The sequence below is a fragment of the Heloderma suspectum genome, chromosome 3 (assembly GCF_057233095.1).
Source record: "Heloderma suspectum isolate Gila_16-S chromosome 3, 16-S_ref, whole genome shotgun sequence".
Lineage (NCBI taxonomy): Eukaryota > Metazoa > Chordata > Lepidosauria > Squamata > Helodermatidae > Heloderma > Heloderma suspectum.
The window spans coordinates 157,942,348-157,958,394 of record NC_139460.1 but is presented as its reverse complement, the minus strand read 5'-3'; the positions used below and the strand labels follow the sequence as shown (position 1 = coordinate 157,958,394).

The window sequence follows — 16,047 nt, the reverse complement described above, 5'->3', positions numbered from 1 at the left end:
GAGAATGCTGGTGTGTACTAGCTTACAGGGGTCCTATTACACCTGTTCTACAAGGACTGCACTAGTTCCTAATTTGTTTCCAGGCACAACTCGAAGTGTTGGTGATGACCTTTAAAGTCATAAATGGTTTAGGTCCAGCAGGGTACGTTAGGGACTGCCTCTTCCCATACGAGCATGCCTCCACCCTAAGGTCTGATGGGGAGGCCTTTCTCTGTGTCCCAATTATGGCAGAAGTACAGTTGATGGGGCTGAGAGAAAAGACCTCTGCGGCCACACCTAAATGGTGGAATTCTGCCATGGAAGGCTTTTCTCTTACAGTGTTTCACTTCATGGCAAAAACCTCACTTGAGTCGGTGTTTTAGCGAATGCATAAATTTTATCCAATGCCTGTTTTATTTGCTGCATCTACTTTTATTACTCATTTTCGTTTTTAGAATGCTATTGGTTTTGTTAGCCATCATGAATAGTGCAAAAGCAACAGAAGGGTGGGATAGCTTTTGCGCACACACACACACACACACACACACGAGTAGGAACCTCCCCTGATGCTCTGGAGGCACTCTCCCGATATTTGCATCTCAAGTCAATGTGTTGGACTACACGTCCCAGATTCTGGGAGTCAGGAGTCCACTACAGCTAGAGGACACTAGGCTGGGGAAGACTGGTGTAATGTGATTCCACCTAGTGGTACCCATTACTTTTCTGGCTACCACATTCTGCACTAGCTGAGGCTTCCAAGTCCTCCTCAAGGGCAGCACTATGCAACACCTTACAGTAATTCAGTATAACAATTCTGAACAACTCATAGCTCCAAAATGCTTGATCCTAAAGGTTCTGATATTTCCTGGGTCAAAATTTGGTTCTTCTCATTTACTGTCCTGTCTGCCAGAGAATGAACTAGTCAAATTTTAAACACTTTTACTAGTACTTGATAGCAGTTAGACATTGGCACACATTCCAGATTTTGCCTGTTCTAGGCCAGCATTCTCCCTAACATACTTATTTGTACATACAAGGAGTGTTCTTTGATTGCTTCTCCATTCATGATGTGCGGCACTCGCCTGCAGGCTAAAGTCATACAGCCCTGTCACGTTTTCCAACTTAAGCCCTTCTGTGTGTTCTGACTAAATTATACTTCTCCCCATCCCACCCCGTTTCATTAGGATAGCTTATCCAATCACTGGAATAAGTTTCAGCACCACCATGGTAGCCTGTTAGTGCATTACAATATATATTGCACCTAGAATACAAAAGTAAACTTAAGAATGTATGACTGATGTCCCCAACATTGCGTCCATGAAGACCTCTCACATGAGGTTGGGAAGGCGGCACAATCAGCATTGAAATGAACATAGAACTGAAAAATGGGGAAAGCACTGCTTGCATTTCCACTCTGTAAGTACTTTTCAAGGTTGAGATTACAGTCCAGGGGGAAGGAAAGTAGAGCCATGGAGGGGCAGAGGGAAGTGGAGTGGCCTGAGGGCTGGGGCGAACAGAGCAACCAGAGATGGTGCAGGGGGAACGCAGAGAGAGAAGGCAGGCAGGTAAATATTAGATCCAGCTAAATGGTTCCCCTTGAACTTGCTATATTTTTATGAGGAGTCCCCCAAATCACATCTGACTGCATGGATTAACTTACGCAGTTACCAGAACCACCATGGCACAAGGACATGGACCCAAAGCACAGATCCTCATGATTTTTACAAAGGTTCCCCCCACCCCATCAAGGACAGCCATGTCCACGGATGTGTGTCATGGTTTGATGGTGGTTCTGTTGGTATCCTGTGTAAAAAATCATGACGATCCATGAGAATGCATATCTTTTTGTGCCATGATGGTGTGGGATGTTATTTTTACTGCACAGTCCATAGACACTAATGTAAGCTTTATTTTGATGGAGTGTGTGTGTGTGAGAGAGATCCTGTATAAATATGCAAAATCAAGGGGCTTCGTTTTTTATTTACTAGATCAGACCACATGCAGTAATGTGATAAAGGACACAGTGTTTAACAATTGCAAATATGTGAAGGGATCCAAAAAGGTTTGGGACCCTGATATACACTGATCTGTAAATGTTCCAAAGAAAATACCAACATTTGTATAATGCAGAAGTAATGCTTAACACGTGGACAACTGATGAAGTCTCACTCTTTACTCCAGCTTAACATGAGACCGCCTCTTTGGCTACAGCATGATATTCCCTGGAACATGATTTCTTTAGCATAAATACTACTCCTACTTGAGCTTGGACCACAAGCAAAAAGCCCTTTCACTTTTATACTTTTGCTCTATATGAATCATTTTAGTTACTTTCATTGGTCTGACCTACTGCAGTCATAGCAGTAGCACCAATGCCATTTTCCTTGCACTTATACATGAACAGTATTTTAAAATTATATCAGGAGAATGTTTAAACAGAGATACAAATCACATTTAACAAATTTCTTTAAAAGTTCTCTAAAACTGTATAAAATGTCATATTTGTCTCAGACAATTTATTTCATATTTGAACAATGTATTCGCTGCTAAAATGAAGCCTATTCTCCCAGTTTCTTCTTCTTTTTCTCTGGTTCATTGTTACTAAGTTGTGTGGCCTGGCATGGATCACTGCCGCCCAGCACCTGACACAGAAGAAAAAAATTACTTACAACTTCTGAAAAGGTATGTCTGTCAGATTAAGAAAGAAAGTTTATCAATTAACTTTAAAACATACATATTTCAAAACCCCAAATTAAGACTTTTTTGAGGAGCCTCAAGAAAAGGGGGCTACGGAATAATTTGCAGTTCACTGAACAAAAGCTATTGGTACTTGTTAAAAAGAACACCCATCCATCCAAAACCAGTTCCCAACATTCTGTCACACCCTGGAGAGGGACCAAGAAATAGAACCTGTGAAGCAGAGAGGAACTGGTTTGATTTTTAGTGAATGGAATCACCGGGGACTGGGAACAAGTTTTCACCCATAACTCAATGCTGTCAACAAGCACACCCCTTTACTTTTTCTCATAGGAATGAATACTGGAGGAAGCAAAGCTCTATGCTTAGGGGCTCTGCTGTAGCGTGAGCAAGACATTGGGTGAACTCACCTGGCCCTTACTGCCAGAGATCCTACGTAGGGGTGCAATGACATACTACCTCTTCCAAGGATTGTTCCAATATATAAGACCTCCCTCTATACATATTCCATTCTCCGTTATGAGTTTTGTTAGTGAGTAAGAGTCAGTTGGCTTTAAATCATACCGAACCACCCGTTTCTCCTAAGCCTCATTTTTATGCAAGTGGTATGGGAACTGCTGCAGCACAGCTCCTTCTGACATTGACAAAACAATGCGAAAAATCCAAGGCCATGTGGAAGTATCCTATGTTGCTCCCACCATGCCAATACTACCCTGTCCAGAAACTGGGGCACACTGCATGGAGTCACAGCACATGCCCTTCATCTTATCCTGGCAGTGTGAGGTGGCCCTAGTGGAATCGGAGAAGAAAGCAGCTCAACTTTCAGGAAAACATAATGGCCTAGTTCGCACATAACGACAATCCAGAGTATGGGCCGAGTATGGGTTCTTGTTGCATTGTGGTTGTCATTACGTGCAACTCCTGCACTATGGTTTAATTATGGGTTGTTAGCCACAAACAACCCAGCAAGAGAACCCATAGTTTGTTGTTGGATTGTGAACTCCGGGCTGTTTGTGGTTAACAACCCATAGTTAACCATACGGGTTAACCCTATGGGTGGTTAACCCATGATTCAATGCCAACCCACAATTCAACCCATACTCTGGGCTGTCGTTACGTGCGAACCAGGTTAGTATGGGCACTGTAGGAATGCCAAATATTTGCACCAAACGTTAAATTACAAGTTGTTTTCCTATATATGGTGGAATGATTCCCAATGAAAATGTTTTATTTTAGAACCCTTTAATCTACAAAAAGCAGTATTAGCAGAATTACATTACGGTGAAGCTTGCTTCATCTCATCTTTCATTGAGTTCTTCTGCAAAATTAAAACTGCTCACGCCTCCTTCCCTACCATGGAGAAATGGCTAGGCATGTACCGCACGCTCAGGAAATGTTGCTAGTCCCCCAGAAATTCCTAGGTATTTTTGTCCAAGAAGGAATCTCCACACCTATTTCAAACTTTTCTTTAGGATCTTCTTAAAATCATTACATGACCATTACAAAACCATGACTTCTTCATGCTACCGTATTGCTTTCAGATATATGCTACTTACCTTGGGCTCTACCAGGGCCATACGGATTTTCTGGTGTTGGATGTTGGAAGCATCTAACATGATGTTCACTTTAACCTTGTCAAATGTATAAAATGTTGTGCCTTCCACAGTAAGACAGGGAATCTATAAAATAAGCACCATATTTTTCCAATTTAAGGCAGTACTGCTTAATTGTAGTATATATTTTCCCAATTTACATTAAGTATTTCTTCCATTTAAGAGTCATGTTTTGACTTTCAGGAAACAGACCAAGTATACCAAATCCTAAAGAAAATACCAGTTGTGTAGAAGACACTTGATTTATGTAGAGATTTGGACTGCTATCCAGAGAGACATACACATTTCAACTGCACATCCACCACCAGATGTGGCTAGTCTCCCTTCAGACAGCTTACCCATTAAGCTGCACACATCTGAAATCAGTTTCCCTTGTGAAGCAATCTCATCCTCAACTTACAAAATTGTTTTAAATGTGGGGAATTCCCCAAATTCTCCCTGAAATACAGCTTGGTGACGGGGAGTTCTTCCCAAAGCCTGCCTCTCAATTTTGCTTTCACATAATTAGGGATGTATGAGAAATTTGTTTCAGTTTTTAATGAGGATTTACCCAGTTCACACTTTCTGGAGGGAATATAGACTGGGACACAATCTACAGTTGAAGTCCATACATTTCTGAGCTTGCAACATACTTCATGGACCCCCAAAAATGTTTTCAGCAGCACGCATACATTTGAAAAACGCACATGAAAAAAGGCACACTTTTGAAAAATGCACACAAATACGGTTCAATCAGTGGGAGAAGAACGTACATATTTCAAAGATGTGCACAACTGATGCGGATGTTTGGGAAAATATGCACAAAAATACATAAGGATTTTCATGAAAAAAGAAAAAAACCTACAACAGCAAACCTTGCAAGACACATTTTGTACAGATGGCACTAGAAATAGTGTGATTTCCAAACTAAAGAGATCCCATCCAAAAATGAAGACGTTTTACCTCATCATTGAACAGAAGTGCTGGCTTCGGTTTATCCTTCTCTTCAAAGAAGACAGTACCCTCTAAGCCATATTTGGGAATCAGAACCACAATTGCGTTCTTTCTTACAAACAGAATATATGCCTCTTCATTCACCACACCCTTGCTTTTGAAAAACAACTGAGGTGCGGGAGGGAAATAAAGCCATGTTAAAATGATCACTGACGGTCTAAAAGGAAAGAAGCTTCCTCATACAAAGTGTACATTACTAAGATATATCACATTTTCCTACAGTAGAGGCAACATAAAAGAAACCTCTTATTCTTTAAAAAAAAAATCCCATACAGTTCCAAAAGCTTTGAGTGGCTTATACAAATGCGTAAGAATTTTATATTAAACAGGAAAATATCCCAAAATGGTGGTCTCCTTGCTGGGAAGAGGGATGTGTGTGACCTCCATCTTTCTCTGGCGAATGACAGAATAGTGCTGGCACTGGAAAACCTACAGTATAGCCTACCCAAAGTTAAGACAATTTCAGTTTGAATGATATCAATGCAAAGTTAAACACATGCTTAACTCTCTCTCTCTATTAAAATCAAGAGAAAAGTACTTAACTTGGGCTGGACCATGTCCTTAATTCTTTAAAACACACACACAGTTTCCCCAACATTCTAGAGATTCAATAAGTAAATGTGATTAATAGGACGAATAGTAGACACTAAACTCTGAGTTTCCTGTTTGTTCACTATCCAATCATACTTATTATGAATAATACCCTTTCAAAACAAGAGAGTGAATACGGTATTTCAAGTGATTGGTATGGCAGCACCTGACTGCTGGCCCACTGTTGAAGCTAACTAGGTATGGACCTGATCATGCCTGCCTGGGAGACTACTGGGAACCCCACATAAGCTGTTGTGAGCTTTTCAAAGAAAAAGAGGATTTACGCTTCCTTTAAGAACAACACCACATTACTAACTTCATTTATAGCTTTAGCGTTTCGCTCAGGGAGCCCCCAAGGAAGCGAACAATATAAAACCATTTAAAAACTGCACACTACAACATTAAGATTCTATATATGGCATTATGATAAATCAGCCACCCCACCCCACAACGTTCCTCAGTTCCCAAATGCTTGGAATTTAAAAAAATAAATAAAAATCATTCACCTGAGTGTGGAATGCAACAGAAGCTCTCTGTGCATACTGAGCCATTTTATGCCTATAATTGAGGTTCTTACACAGGTCAGCCAATTTATGTTTATCTGTAAGGTCAGGGTAAGTACTGTCTGCTCCTATAGCCACAGCCAGCAGTCGATGTACTATAATATCAGCATATCTGCAATGAAAGAAAAATAAGAGCCCACTGTGGTTGGTTTCAAGTACATAACCCCTCTGAGTTAAATATTTGGATTTTGCAGCTGAGTTTCTACGTAGTATATAATTAAATAAATAGTAGCAGCTACATTTTGTATCTCTTCAGCATCAGTGAGTTAACTACAAGCATTGCAAGGACAAGAGATGTACATATGGAGAGCTCCACAAAATGTTGCTGTGTCCCCAGCTCCTAAAAGGAGTGCCCATGTTTAGGGCTCACAGTAGAGGTGTTTTAGGAGGGGGAGAAAAGGGCACCTTTCCTTTCCTACATTCCTGATATTTTTCTCTGCTGTGCTATAGGGTGCCAGGTGCCAGCCCCAAACCTGAGTATTGCATTGCTATATTGCTGGAAGACACCTGGAGCATGAGAAATAGTGGTCTTCCTGTTACCTTCCCGAATAGCAGGGAGAAGAGAGGTTAACCTCATGGTATACATCCCCACAACCCCAATCCCTTCTTCAGGATTGTTGTTTATTGGGAGGGGGGATTCTCCCTCCCCAAACCTCTCCATATAGTTCAGGGATGGGTATTTTTAAACTTCAGGTTACTTTCATTCTGAGGGACTTACTGTGTTTGAACACATTAGCTTTCTATGTTGTGTGAAAGGTTGGAATCCACAGACCTATAGAAAAATGCCACTGCGGTTCCAGATCTGAAGAACTTGCTCTTCCCCTGCAGTTTTCTGATTGCATAGGCCATTTAGCTTCAGTAACTTGTGTTTTTGGAAGAAGAAACAAGCTTGCCATTGTTTCAGTACATTTGCCTAAGATGCAGTTTCAAGATCAACCATTTAGTAGCCCTTCTTCCTGTCTTCGGACCAAGTCACAGCATATGGGAGCTGTCTTTTTCTGTGACCTAATCTCATGTGGCTAGGGCCTAGATGTGAATGAGGCACCCTCATGGGTCTTCTCCTATATGACTGTGTCTGTGGTCTGTAGAGCTGTCTAAGAGGCATGGGCAATATAACATAGTACCAATGATGAAAAGCCTTTCTTCCAACCCAATACATCTTGTGACATTTCCACTTGGGGTCAAATTATTTTACTCAACAGCTGTCCATATTCTTGGATAGTGTTTTCCAAGTCTTCATCCTAGTGTGGTAAGTTTTTATAGAAAAAGAGTTTGTACTTACGTCTTTCCTTGGAAACATTCCTCCCCCACTAATCACACTCTCCAAGACACCTACTATAAACCATTAGGAGTTTGGGCAAGCCAGTGCCCTCTCTCCCTGCCTCCATGTTTCTTCCCTCCCACCTGATATGCTCAACTGCCATCATCATTCCACAGGTCTTTGGAAGCTCAAAGGTCTTAAGCACCTTTTACCACTCACGATTCCCTTCCCAAAATTTCATTTCAATTATTTTCTATTAGTTCCCAAGGAAACTGAAATGGGTAAATTGTTCAAAATTCTGTAAGACAGACCCAAATGTACAACCAGAATAAAGCATAAAAGCAAAAAGCAAGCAAATTTGCCATACATATTTGCATAATTCAGCATAACTTCAAAATCTGAGACAATCAAAGCAACATTAGAAAGACATTGACCCTACTGGAATGTGGCAGGTGTTAAACTATGGCTGTAATATACACATTTTCTTTCTCATTTGAACATTTCATGAACAGTACCTTCTAATTGGTGAAGTAAAATGTGTATAAATGGGTGATGCTAAACCATAGTGATGAAAATCAGTGTCCATTCCAGAGCAGAAGTAAACAGCTTGCATCATGCAGCGAGTAGCCAAGATGCGTAACAGAGTGTTCAGGTATGGAAAAGAAGGAGATTCTGCACCGTCTAGGGAATCAGCCAGAGTTTTTGCTGAATCAGTTTTGATTTCCAAACCCTTTAGAGGAGAAACAAAACATAGCTTTGAATATTTCAAAACAGTTTACTATAGTCTAAATATATATTATTTATTTATTACATTTCTATACTGCCCAATAGCCAAAGATTTCTGGGCAGTTCACAACAATTAAAACCATAAAATACAACTTGATAAAATACAATATAAAACTTTAAAAATACAGTATAAAATCAAACCTAGCAGCAGTACACAGATTTAAAATACAGTAACAGATTTCAAACAACAGAAATAGAATAAAATGCCGGGGAAAATAATAAGGTCTTCATCTGGCACCAAAAACACCACAATGTAGGTGACAGCTGAATCTCTGTGGGGAGCTCATTTCAGAACTGGAGTGCCACAACCGAAAAGGCCCTTTTCTTAGTAGCCACCCACCTCACTTCATTTGGTGGGGGCTCCCGGACAAGGACTGCGAACGACTATCTTAGGGTGTGGGCAGGTATATATGGAAGGAGAAGACCCTTAAGATAACCTGGCCCCAAGCCATTTAGGCCTTTGAATGTTAATAACAGCACTTTGAACTGGGCCTGGAAACATACTGGCATATGGAAAAATACTGGCATAATATGATCACATTGGCTAGTCTCAGTTCACAAACTTGCTGCCCTAATTTGGACCAGTGAAGTTCAACGCAGCCCCCTGTTCAACGCATTGCAGTAATCCAGATGAGAGGTCATTACTGAACTTATTGTTGATGCAGTCCAGAAACCTGAAGTATGATTCCTTGAACTCCTTGGAGGAAGGGTAACATTTAAAGATGGCAAATAAATCTCAAAATACACTATGCATCTTGACTTTAACAGCTTCTAATGAACTCCTCACAAACTTAAGAGTCATAACTGCAGTCCTCAACAAGGGTTCAAAGCCAACGTGAAGATGGCCAAGATATATATCATTTTTTTGTTCACAAATCAAGGGCTCATGAGCCTGTTTAGAGATCAGAAAATGAGGGCCAGGATTCAAAGAGGCTTGTGTGCAGATGCAAAGTACTTCTATGTGAACACAGGGAGGCAACACCACAGGATCCCCTGATGTTCGTGCCTGTCATTGGCCAAGTGCTTTGGTGAGTGAAGACAGGGCCTGAAAAGCCTCAGTACATGTGTGAAATACCACAAGCGGTATTCTGGATGCCCGTCAATATTTCAAAGGAAACGTACAATTCCAATAAGAGCATGACCCTTTATCTGTTTTGGAACCAAGTGTTAAGCACTTGCCTTAGACTTAGCTGCCTTGACAAGGATGTCGTAATTTGATGGCGGTGGAGCAGGATGCTTTCTCAGCAAGGCATGCTCTGAGAATTCATCATAGATCTTTTGTGCCACAGAGATATTAGCCAGTAACATGAACTCTTCAACCATGGAGTTGGTTTCCCTGTCAATAGGAAATAGTAGACTTATGAGAGGCCAGGGGAAAAGATCTGGTATATTCTGTGCAAAGATTAGGAACTCAACACAGGTGACCTTTACCAAGAGTGTTCATATATTAATTGTACATGAGACACAAATGCTCTTTAGACACCGCTTCCTGTCTTAGAGATCTAGTGTCAGTTCTTTTATGCACTCTGGAACTAGGTCTGGAGCCTGCAAATCCTAGCAGCACTGGCTCCTACTTTCCCTGGGATTGCACTATTGGTTCCTTCTCTCCTGCAGCTGCCAGTCCCAGCTGGCTCCTGTGTGTGTGAACACATTCTAGAGGACAGCCCAGGCCATCATATTCATCAGCATACTGCTTGTTCTGTTCAAAGATTGTTTTCTGATTGGCTCCAGCAAATCTCACAAGGTCTGGACAAACCATAGGGACAGGGAAATAAGTTTACGGAAACATTTCAGCATGAGCCACAATTTCCCTTCATTTCTTTATTTACATAATTTATACCCCTGCCTACTCTGCGGTGATGGTGAAGTACAGCTTCACCGCCATCGCTGCATCTTCAGAGAGATGTTCTATGGAGCTTTTCCAGCTGGTTCGGGGCCTATTCCAATTTGTCAGACATGTTGTCAACATTAGAGCAAGGCATAGGTCACCTTGGGAAATGTAATATTTATTTCTTTATTCTTTACAAGATTTATATACCACTCTGCATCCAATTTCCGAGCAGTGAATAAAAAGGTAGAAAATAGAATCAAAATACCAGAATTAAAATGGTTAAAATCAAATTATGCCAATAAAACTGTGGCTGGCTAGTAAGAGGAAGCTTGTTTAAATAAAAAATGTATTCAGCAGGTGCTGAAAACAAAACAACAGTGGCTCCTTGGGAAGAAACCATTTTAAATAGAGGTAGTAGTGAAACTATTGGCTATAGTGACTTGCGCATCACTCTAACACTGAGTAATTATATACTAAGTGTGGTTAGACATGAAGTATGCAAGAGCAAGCAGTCTAACAGACTTTCATCCCAAAACTGTTTACTGATAGCGATGATGGACTGTACCCAACACGAACTAGTGCCAATTTCACGACACTCCCAGTAGCAGAATCCCCCCACTCTTTCCTTTCCACTGCGCTAACTATTCATCTTGAAACTACAGATGGAAAACACTTTCAGAAACTGAATGGTAAGAGATATGCCACCATTTCCTAGGACTCGTGTTGCCAATATAAGATGTGCATATTTGCAAATTTTAGAATATAGCTGATGCCGTTAAATAAGGCACCTGTATTTTTGTTTTGGATATATTGTCAAGTGCCATGTAAACTGATTGTGCTCTGTAAGTTAACAATATTATACATAATATTGTATTAAGCCCATGCCCAGTGAATTTCTTTTGATACATGTTGACATCTATGTTCTGAAGATTATCTTGATGGCATACAACCAAAGCAAGGTATGTGCGAGTCCTCCAACACTTTAATGGGGCAGTACCATAAGGGACTCTTTTGAACTGACAAAAAACAGCAGATAAAACGTACTTGAGTTCCTTTGTCTGTAAATCAATAGGATCATGGGTTTCACTATCCATGTGGAAACGAACTTCAGGCGAAGAAAGTGTTAAAGCCCTAGAAGGTAACATATTTAAATGAAGTCACATTTTACAGAATCTATTTTGTAAAATTAGTGTCAAGGCCACTTTGATTTCTACCACAGTCCTCACACAAATATATCTATATTTTAAGCCTGTATAGTTATATCAGTAATTTCCAAATATTTTACCTTCAGGGAACCCTTTTTACATAGATTCATTTGCTAAGGGTCCCCCGAGCATCCACTATGAAAACCGGAGCATTGCAGAACATTCTGGGTTCTGTTCTACAGGACAGTCACTTTCTACACAAGGTAGAAGCCTGGCCTATTGATCCTCATGCTGTCATGCTTGAACCAAGAACCTAGAAACACTCCAGATACTCACTCTCCTTCTACTGGACACTGCAGGGAATGATTGGCAATGGTGGGCATACTGTCTTTCAAAGAAGTTTAGTTGTTATCATTGATCTCGTCACTGAGAAACCCGATAAGCTTGAGGAACTTCAGAACACAATATGAAAATGACTGTGCTAAAGTACATTTTTTATGTTATTGTTAATATTATTATTAATAATAGCTGGCAATGGAAAAATCTATACTGGCAATCACTAGATGGCTGTACTGGATTGTATTATTTATTTATTTCATTTCTATACCGCTAAAAGCCAAAAATTAAACAATTCACAAAAATTAAAACCACGAAGTAAAATAGAAAACAATATAAAATATGAAAGCTTAAAACTACAGTATAAAAGTACAACCAGAATAAAACCTAGTAAATCTGCAAGGGGGAAAATATGCAGAGCAATACATGCAGTATGAACTATTACCCATTATCTATCCGGCGCTTCTTAAGAATTTTGGCTAGTTTGTTTAATCCACGTAGACTAGTAGTAATGTCATCATGCATGCTGGCAGAATCTATTTTCATTTGTGCCTCAGCATACGTAAGGGAAGCCTTCAAAGAAAAAAAATTGAAATAAAAAGAAGCAATAAATGTAAGGTGACAATTCCTAAATGCGACCAATTTGAGTATGTCAGAATTACAAAAATCATTTATGCTAAACACATTATTCCCAAAACCTGCTGAAGGTTTGCACAACCAACCTTCACTGATTTACAGCAATATCCATGAAGAGATAAATAACTGGTTTTGCTGTTGATTTTGATCCTGTTTTTCTGCTCCTCTGTTTATGGTATTGTTTAATGAAGTCCCTTTTCAGGATTAACAGGAGTTTAAAATGTGTTACTCAGGATTGGTTTTCTAAGATCCAAAAAAATCTGAATCTTACCTTGGAATTAATTACACTTTTTGTAAATCTAGTTCTCAAGATTTCAGCATTGTGATTCATTTCCCATATACATGAAAATGCAAACCTAGGAAAGGGGAAGAAAGTTACTCAAGTTTACTTGCAGTCAGATCCAAGACACTCCTACTGATGCTAAACCCTCCACACTGGCAATTTCCATCAAACCCTCCTCACGGCTACTTGCCCTCGCACCAGATGGCATCCTGTTTCAGGGGATGCCCAACCCTCAGAAGAAGATATTTGGTGAGTGCAGGTAGAGGGAAGGCAGAGGTGGGAAAAGCCTCATTGCATGAATAGAGCTGCTCTCCATTCACAGAAGAGAAGTTAGAATCTAAGGTAATGTTTTGAATATCTAAAAATGTGTATCCACACATTTACCTGTCAACATTGGATCTCAATGAACATAAGTTGGAACTAAGCAGTTCTGGAACCATATCGATTCTCTGCAAGAAGCACACAAGTTGACCTCAACTGTATTTTTCATATATACTCTTGATAGCATACATTTATGGAAATATACTCAATTTGTTGAAGAATATGTTCTTCACCTAAGGCTACCTTTCTCCTGTTACAACTCCTAATCCTATAGCAATCTCTGGGCAATGAAGTTTCTGGGTTTTGACTTAAATGACAACTAAAATCTAGTCTTGTGGTTACTTCCCCATAACTAGAACATACCCACAATGGCTCTTCAAGTTTCGGATAAGGGTCTGTCTCAGCCGTACCTGGCCTGAACTTGGGACCTTCAACATCTGAGCTAAAGCATTTCCAGGAAACTTCTAAGAGGAAAGCATGACACTCATAAGAACAGAAGAAGAGCCCTGCTGGATCAGACCAAGAGTCCATCTAGTCCAGCATTTTGTTCACACAATGGCCAACCAGACGCTCACAGGAAACCCGCAAGCAGAACATGAGTGCAACAGCATCCTCTGACCCATTAATCACAAAAGCATGGCCCAAATATCTGTAGCTTTAGTTCTACCTAGTTTAAGGCTGGAATGTATTTCATGTCTGGGAGAAACCAAGCGATAACAAAAATAAGAAGAAAATAACTAAGAAAAGTTACTTTTTCACAAAGATACACAGTTGTGCCCCTTTTTGCAGATTCTTGGTCCAGAGCATTTCCTGGTCGAATGAAATGGCTGACATCTGCAATGTGTACACCAACCTAGGAAATAAAATGGGTTATTCAGAATGTTCAGAAGTAGACATTTTACAGAACCTCTCCCTTCTTCCAACTTTACACATATCCTAATGCCATTTACAGCGCTATGTTTTGCGATGGGCTAATAAATTTGTTGTATCTGCAACTGTGCAGTAGCTCATACCTCAGATGATGTCAAACTAACTGCAGCTCAAGTTTAAGTCCGGCCCTTGAAAATCAGATACTGAAACACTGCACATGCAAAAAATGGCTTTAAACTGAAAATACATACTATGTCAATGCAAAAGAACCTGTACTAATTTACACAAGCTTGCCTTCAACTGCACTGTGTGTATAACTGGCTGCAGAACTGCAAATGACATGTCTCATGGTCCACAGAACAGAATCTAGGCATATAGTCATCAATGATCTGGGCCCTAACAAATATATCCACATGAGAAGAAACTGTTGTCTAATTGCTAGTTATAGGGTGATAGGTGTTTACCTCCCACCTTTGGTTCTTTCACTCTTCCTCTTTTGCATGCAGAAAGCAGAATGCACAAGACTTCAATAAATAGCTAAAAATGCATGTCAGCCTCTCATTGACGTTTGAGGGAACTTACCTCCAGATTTCCATTTTCCAGGTCTCTACAGTGCAATGCATCATCAATATCGGTACAGCCAGGAGGATCCACACTGCATACACACAAATGCCTTAAGTCCTCTCTAAATTTCATATCCTGAAATAGTTTGCCAACAAAATATTTTTTAAAGCTATTACAGAAATTCAGAGATGATCATACTGCTGATGGCCATACTAGGGGGTACTAAGCAGACACCTAGTACATGCTACTTTTACAGAAGAAGCAGGCTGAAAAACAACAACACTGATATCTTTTTGATCATCACAGGGAAATTGGCACTAAGTTTCTGGCTTGCTCTGGTCTATTCTAATTGAAGCTTGAGATTCAAGTTTAAGGCAGTACAACAGAGTTGTACAAAGAAGGATCAGCGTTTGCAGGATGGCAGAGATAAGAAAAGAGTTTAAAATTTCTCAGCTTTATGGACAGTGAATCAATTGTTACTATTCAACTTACATTATTAATCTCTGTTCCTAATGTAGTACACATTTTATTGCAAAGCTATGGGAGATATAGGTGACACCAATTTAGGGATGAGCAAAAGACAGATCTACAGGGAGACCTTGAGGTGATTTGCAGTATATCGGCAAGGATTTCTGACTCCCAATTGCTTAACAATAGTATTTACTTCCCAACTCCACCACCCTTTAATTATGCTGCTGAAATAGACACATATTTGGGTAATCCAGATGTGGATTCGTGTGCGGAAGGACTATGAGAGCTCTGTTCAGTTCTGGTACGCAACACAAATTCCTGAGATCAGAATTTTTTAATTCTAAGAATATGTCTTTTGCACCAGTCTCCCGTTAGTGGATCACAGGTTCCTGGTAAAAAACCCAAAGTAGATCCTATAAGCCTGAAGTCAGCCCATCCCATGCTAATTAATTCATTGTTTTGCTTGTAAATGGTGCTGTTACTTACCTGATCAGTAATGCTCCAAGGCATTTGGGGCAGGAAGCTAAGAACAGCTTGGGAGAAAGGCTGGTGAGGGACATCATGTTCAAGCAACAGGACTTCAGTCTCAGTCTCCTTATCTCCGGCTGCTCCTAAGTTCTTTACAAAATGGCCCTACACCAATATACATCTTAATTAATATTATGAAACAAAGCTGTTTTGAAAAACCTGAATATAAAGCTATTTTAGGCTGCAACCCTAAGTACACTTACTTGGGAGTAAGCCCCACTAAACTTAGTGCATTGGATCCAAACATAAGTCATTCCTAGAGAAGACCCACTGAAATCAATGGAACTTAAGTTAAACTTAGCTCATTTAAATTCCATTGATTTCAATGTATCTACTCTAAGCATGACTAAGTCAGATACAACCAAGTGAAAATTCCTTCCAAGTAAACAGACATGAGATAGGCCTGTTTGTTAAATTCGAACATGAGTACAACAGGAGACTTTGTGGTTCTGCATCAGGATAGAAGCAGCTCAGGTTCCATGGCAGTTGTTGTTGTTCAGTCGTTCAGTCGTGTCCGACTCTTCGTGACCCCATGGACCATAGCACGCCAGGCCTTCCTGTCCTGCGCTCTCTCCCGGA

At 40.2% G+C, this 16,047-nt stretch overlaps 1 protein-coding gene across 3 annotated transcripts in view; it reads right to left on the bottom strand.

Moving 5' to 3' along the window:
* Positions 1–398: 398 nt before the first annotated feature.
* DIS3 (DIS3 exosome endoribonuclease and 3'-5' exoribonuclease) overlaps positions 399–16,047 on the bottom strand; it is a 29,470-nt gene continuing 13,821 nt past the window's right edge. For 2 of the 3 annotated variants that reach the window (XM_084844843.1, XM_084844841.1), the window contains exons 9-21: positions 15,427–15,573; positions 14,488–14,604; positions 13,787–13,888; positions 13,099–13,163; positions 12,703–12,787; positions 12,241–12,368; positions 11,359–11,445; positions 9,663–9,819; positions 8,213–8,427; positions 6,380–6,548; positions 5,232–5,390; positions 4,233–4,355; positions 399–2,621 (exon numbers count right to left, since the gene is read on the bottom strand). In XM_084844843.1, the coding sequence (XP_084700969.1) occupies positions 2,538–2,621; positions 4,233–4,355; positions 5,232–5,390; positions 6,380–6,548; positions 8,213–8,427; positions 9,663–9,819; positions 11,359–11,445; positions 12,241–12,368; positions 12,703–12,787; positions 13,099–13,163; positions 13,787–13,888; positions 14,488–14,604; positions 15,427–15,573 (1,638 nt within the window). In that variant the 3' untranslated portion in view covers positions 399–2,537. Of the gene's footprint in view, positions 2,622–4,232; positions 4,356–5,231; positions 5,396–6,379; positions 6,549–8,212; positions 8,428–9,662; positions 9,820–11,358; positions 11,446–12,240; positions 12,369–12,702; positions 12,788–13,098; positions 13,164–13,786; positions 13,889–14,487; positions 14,605–15,426; positions 15,574–16,047 lie in introns of all 3 variants that reach the window. The other variant, XM_084844842.1, reaches the window with a different exon arrangement.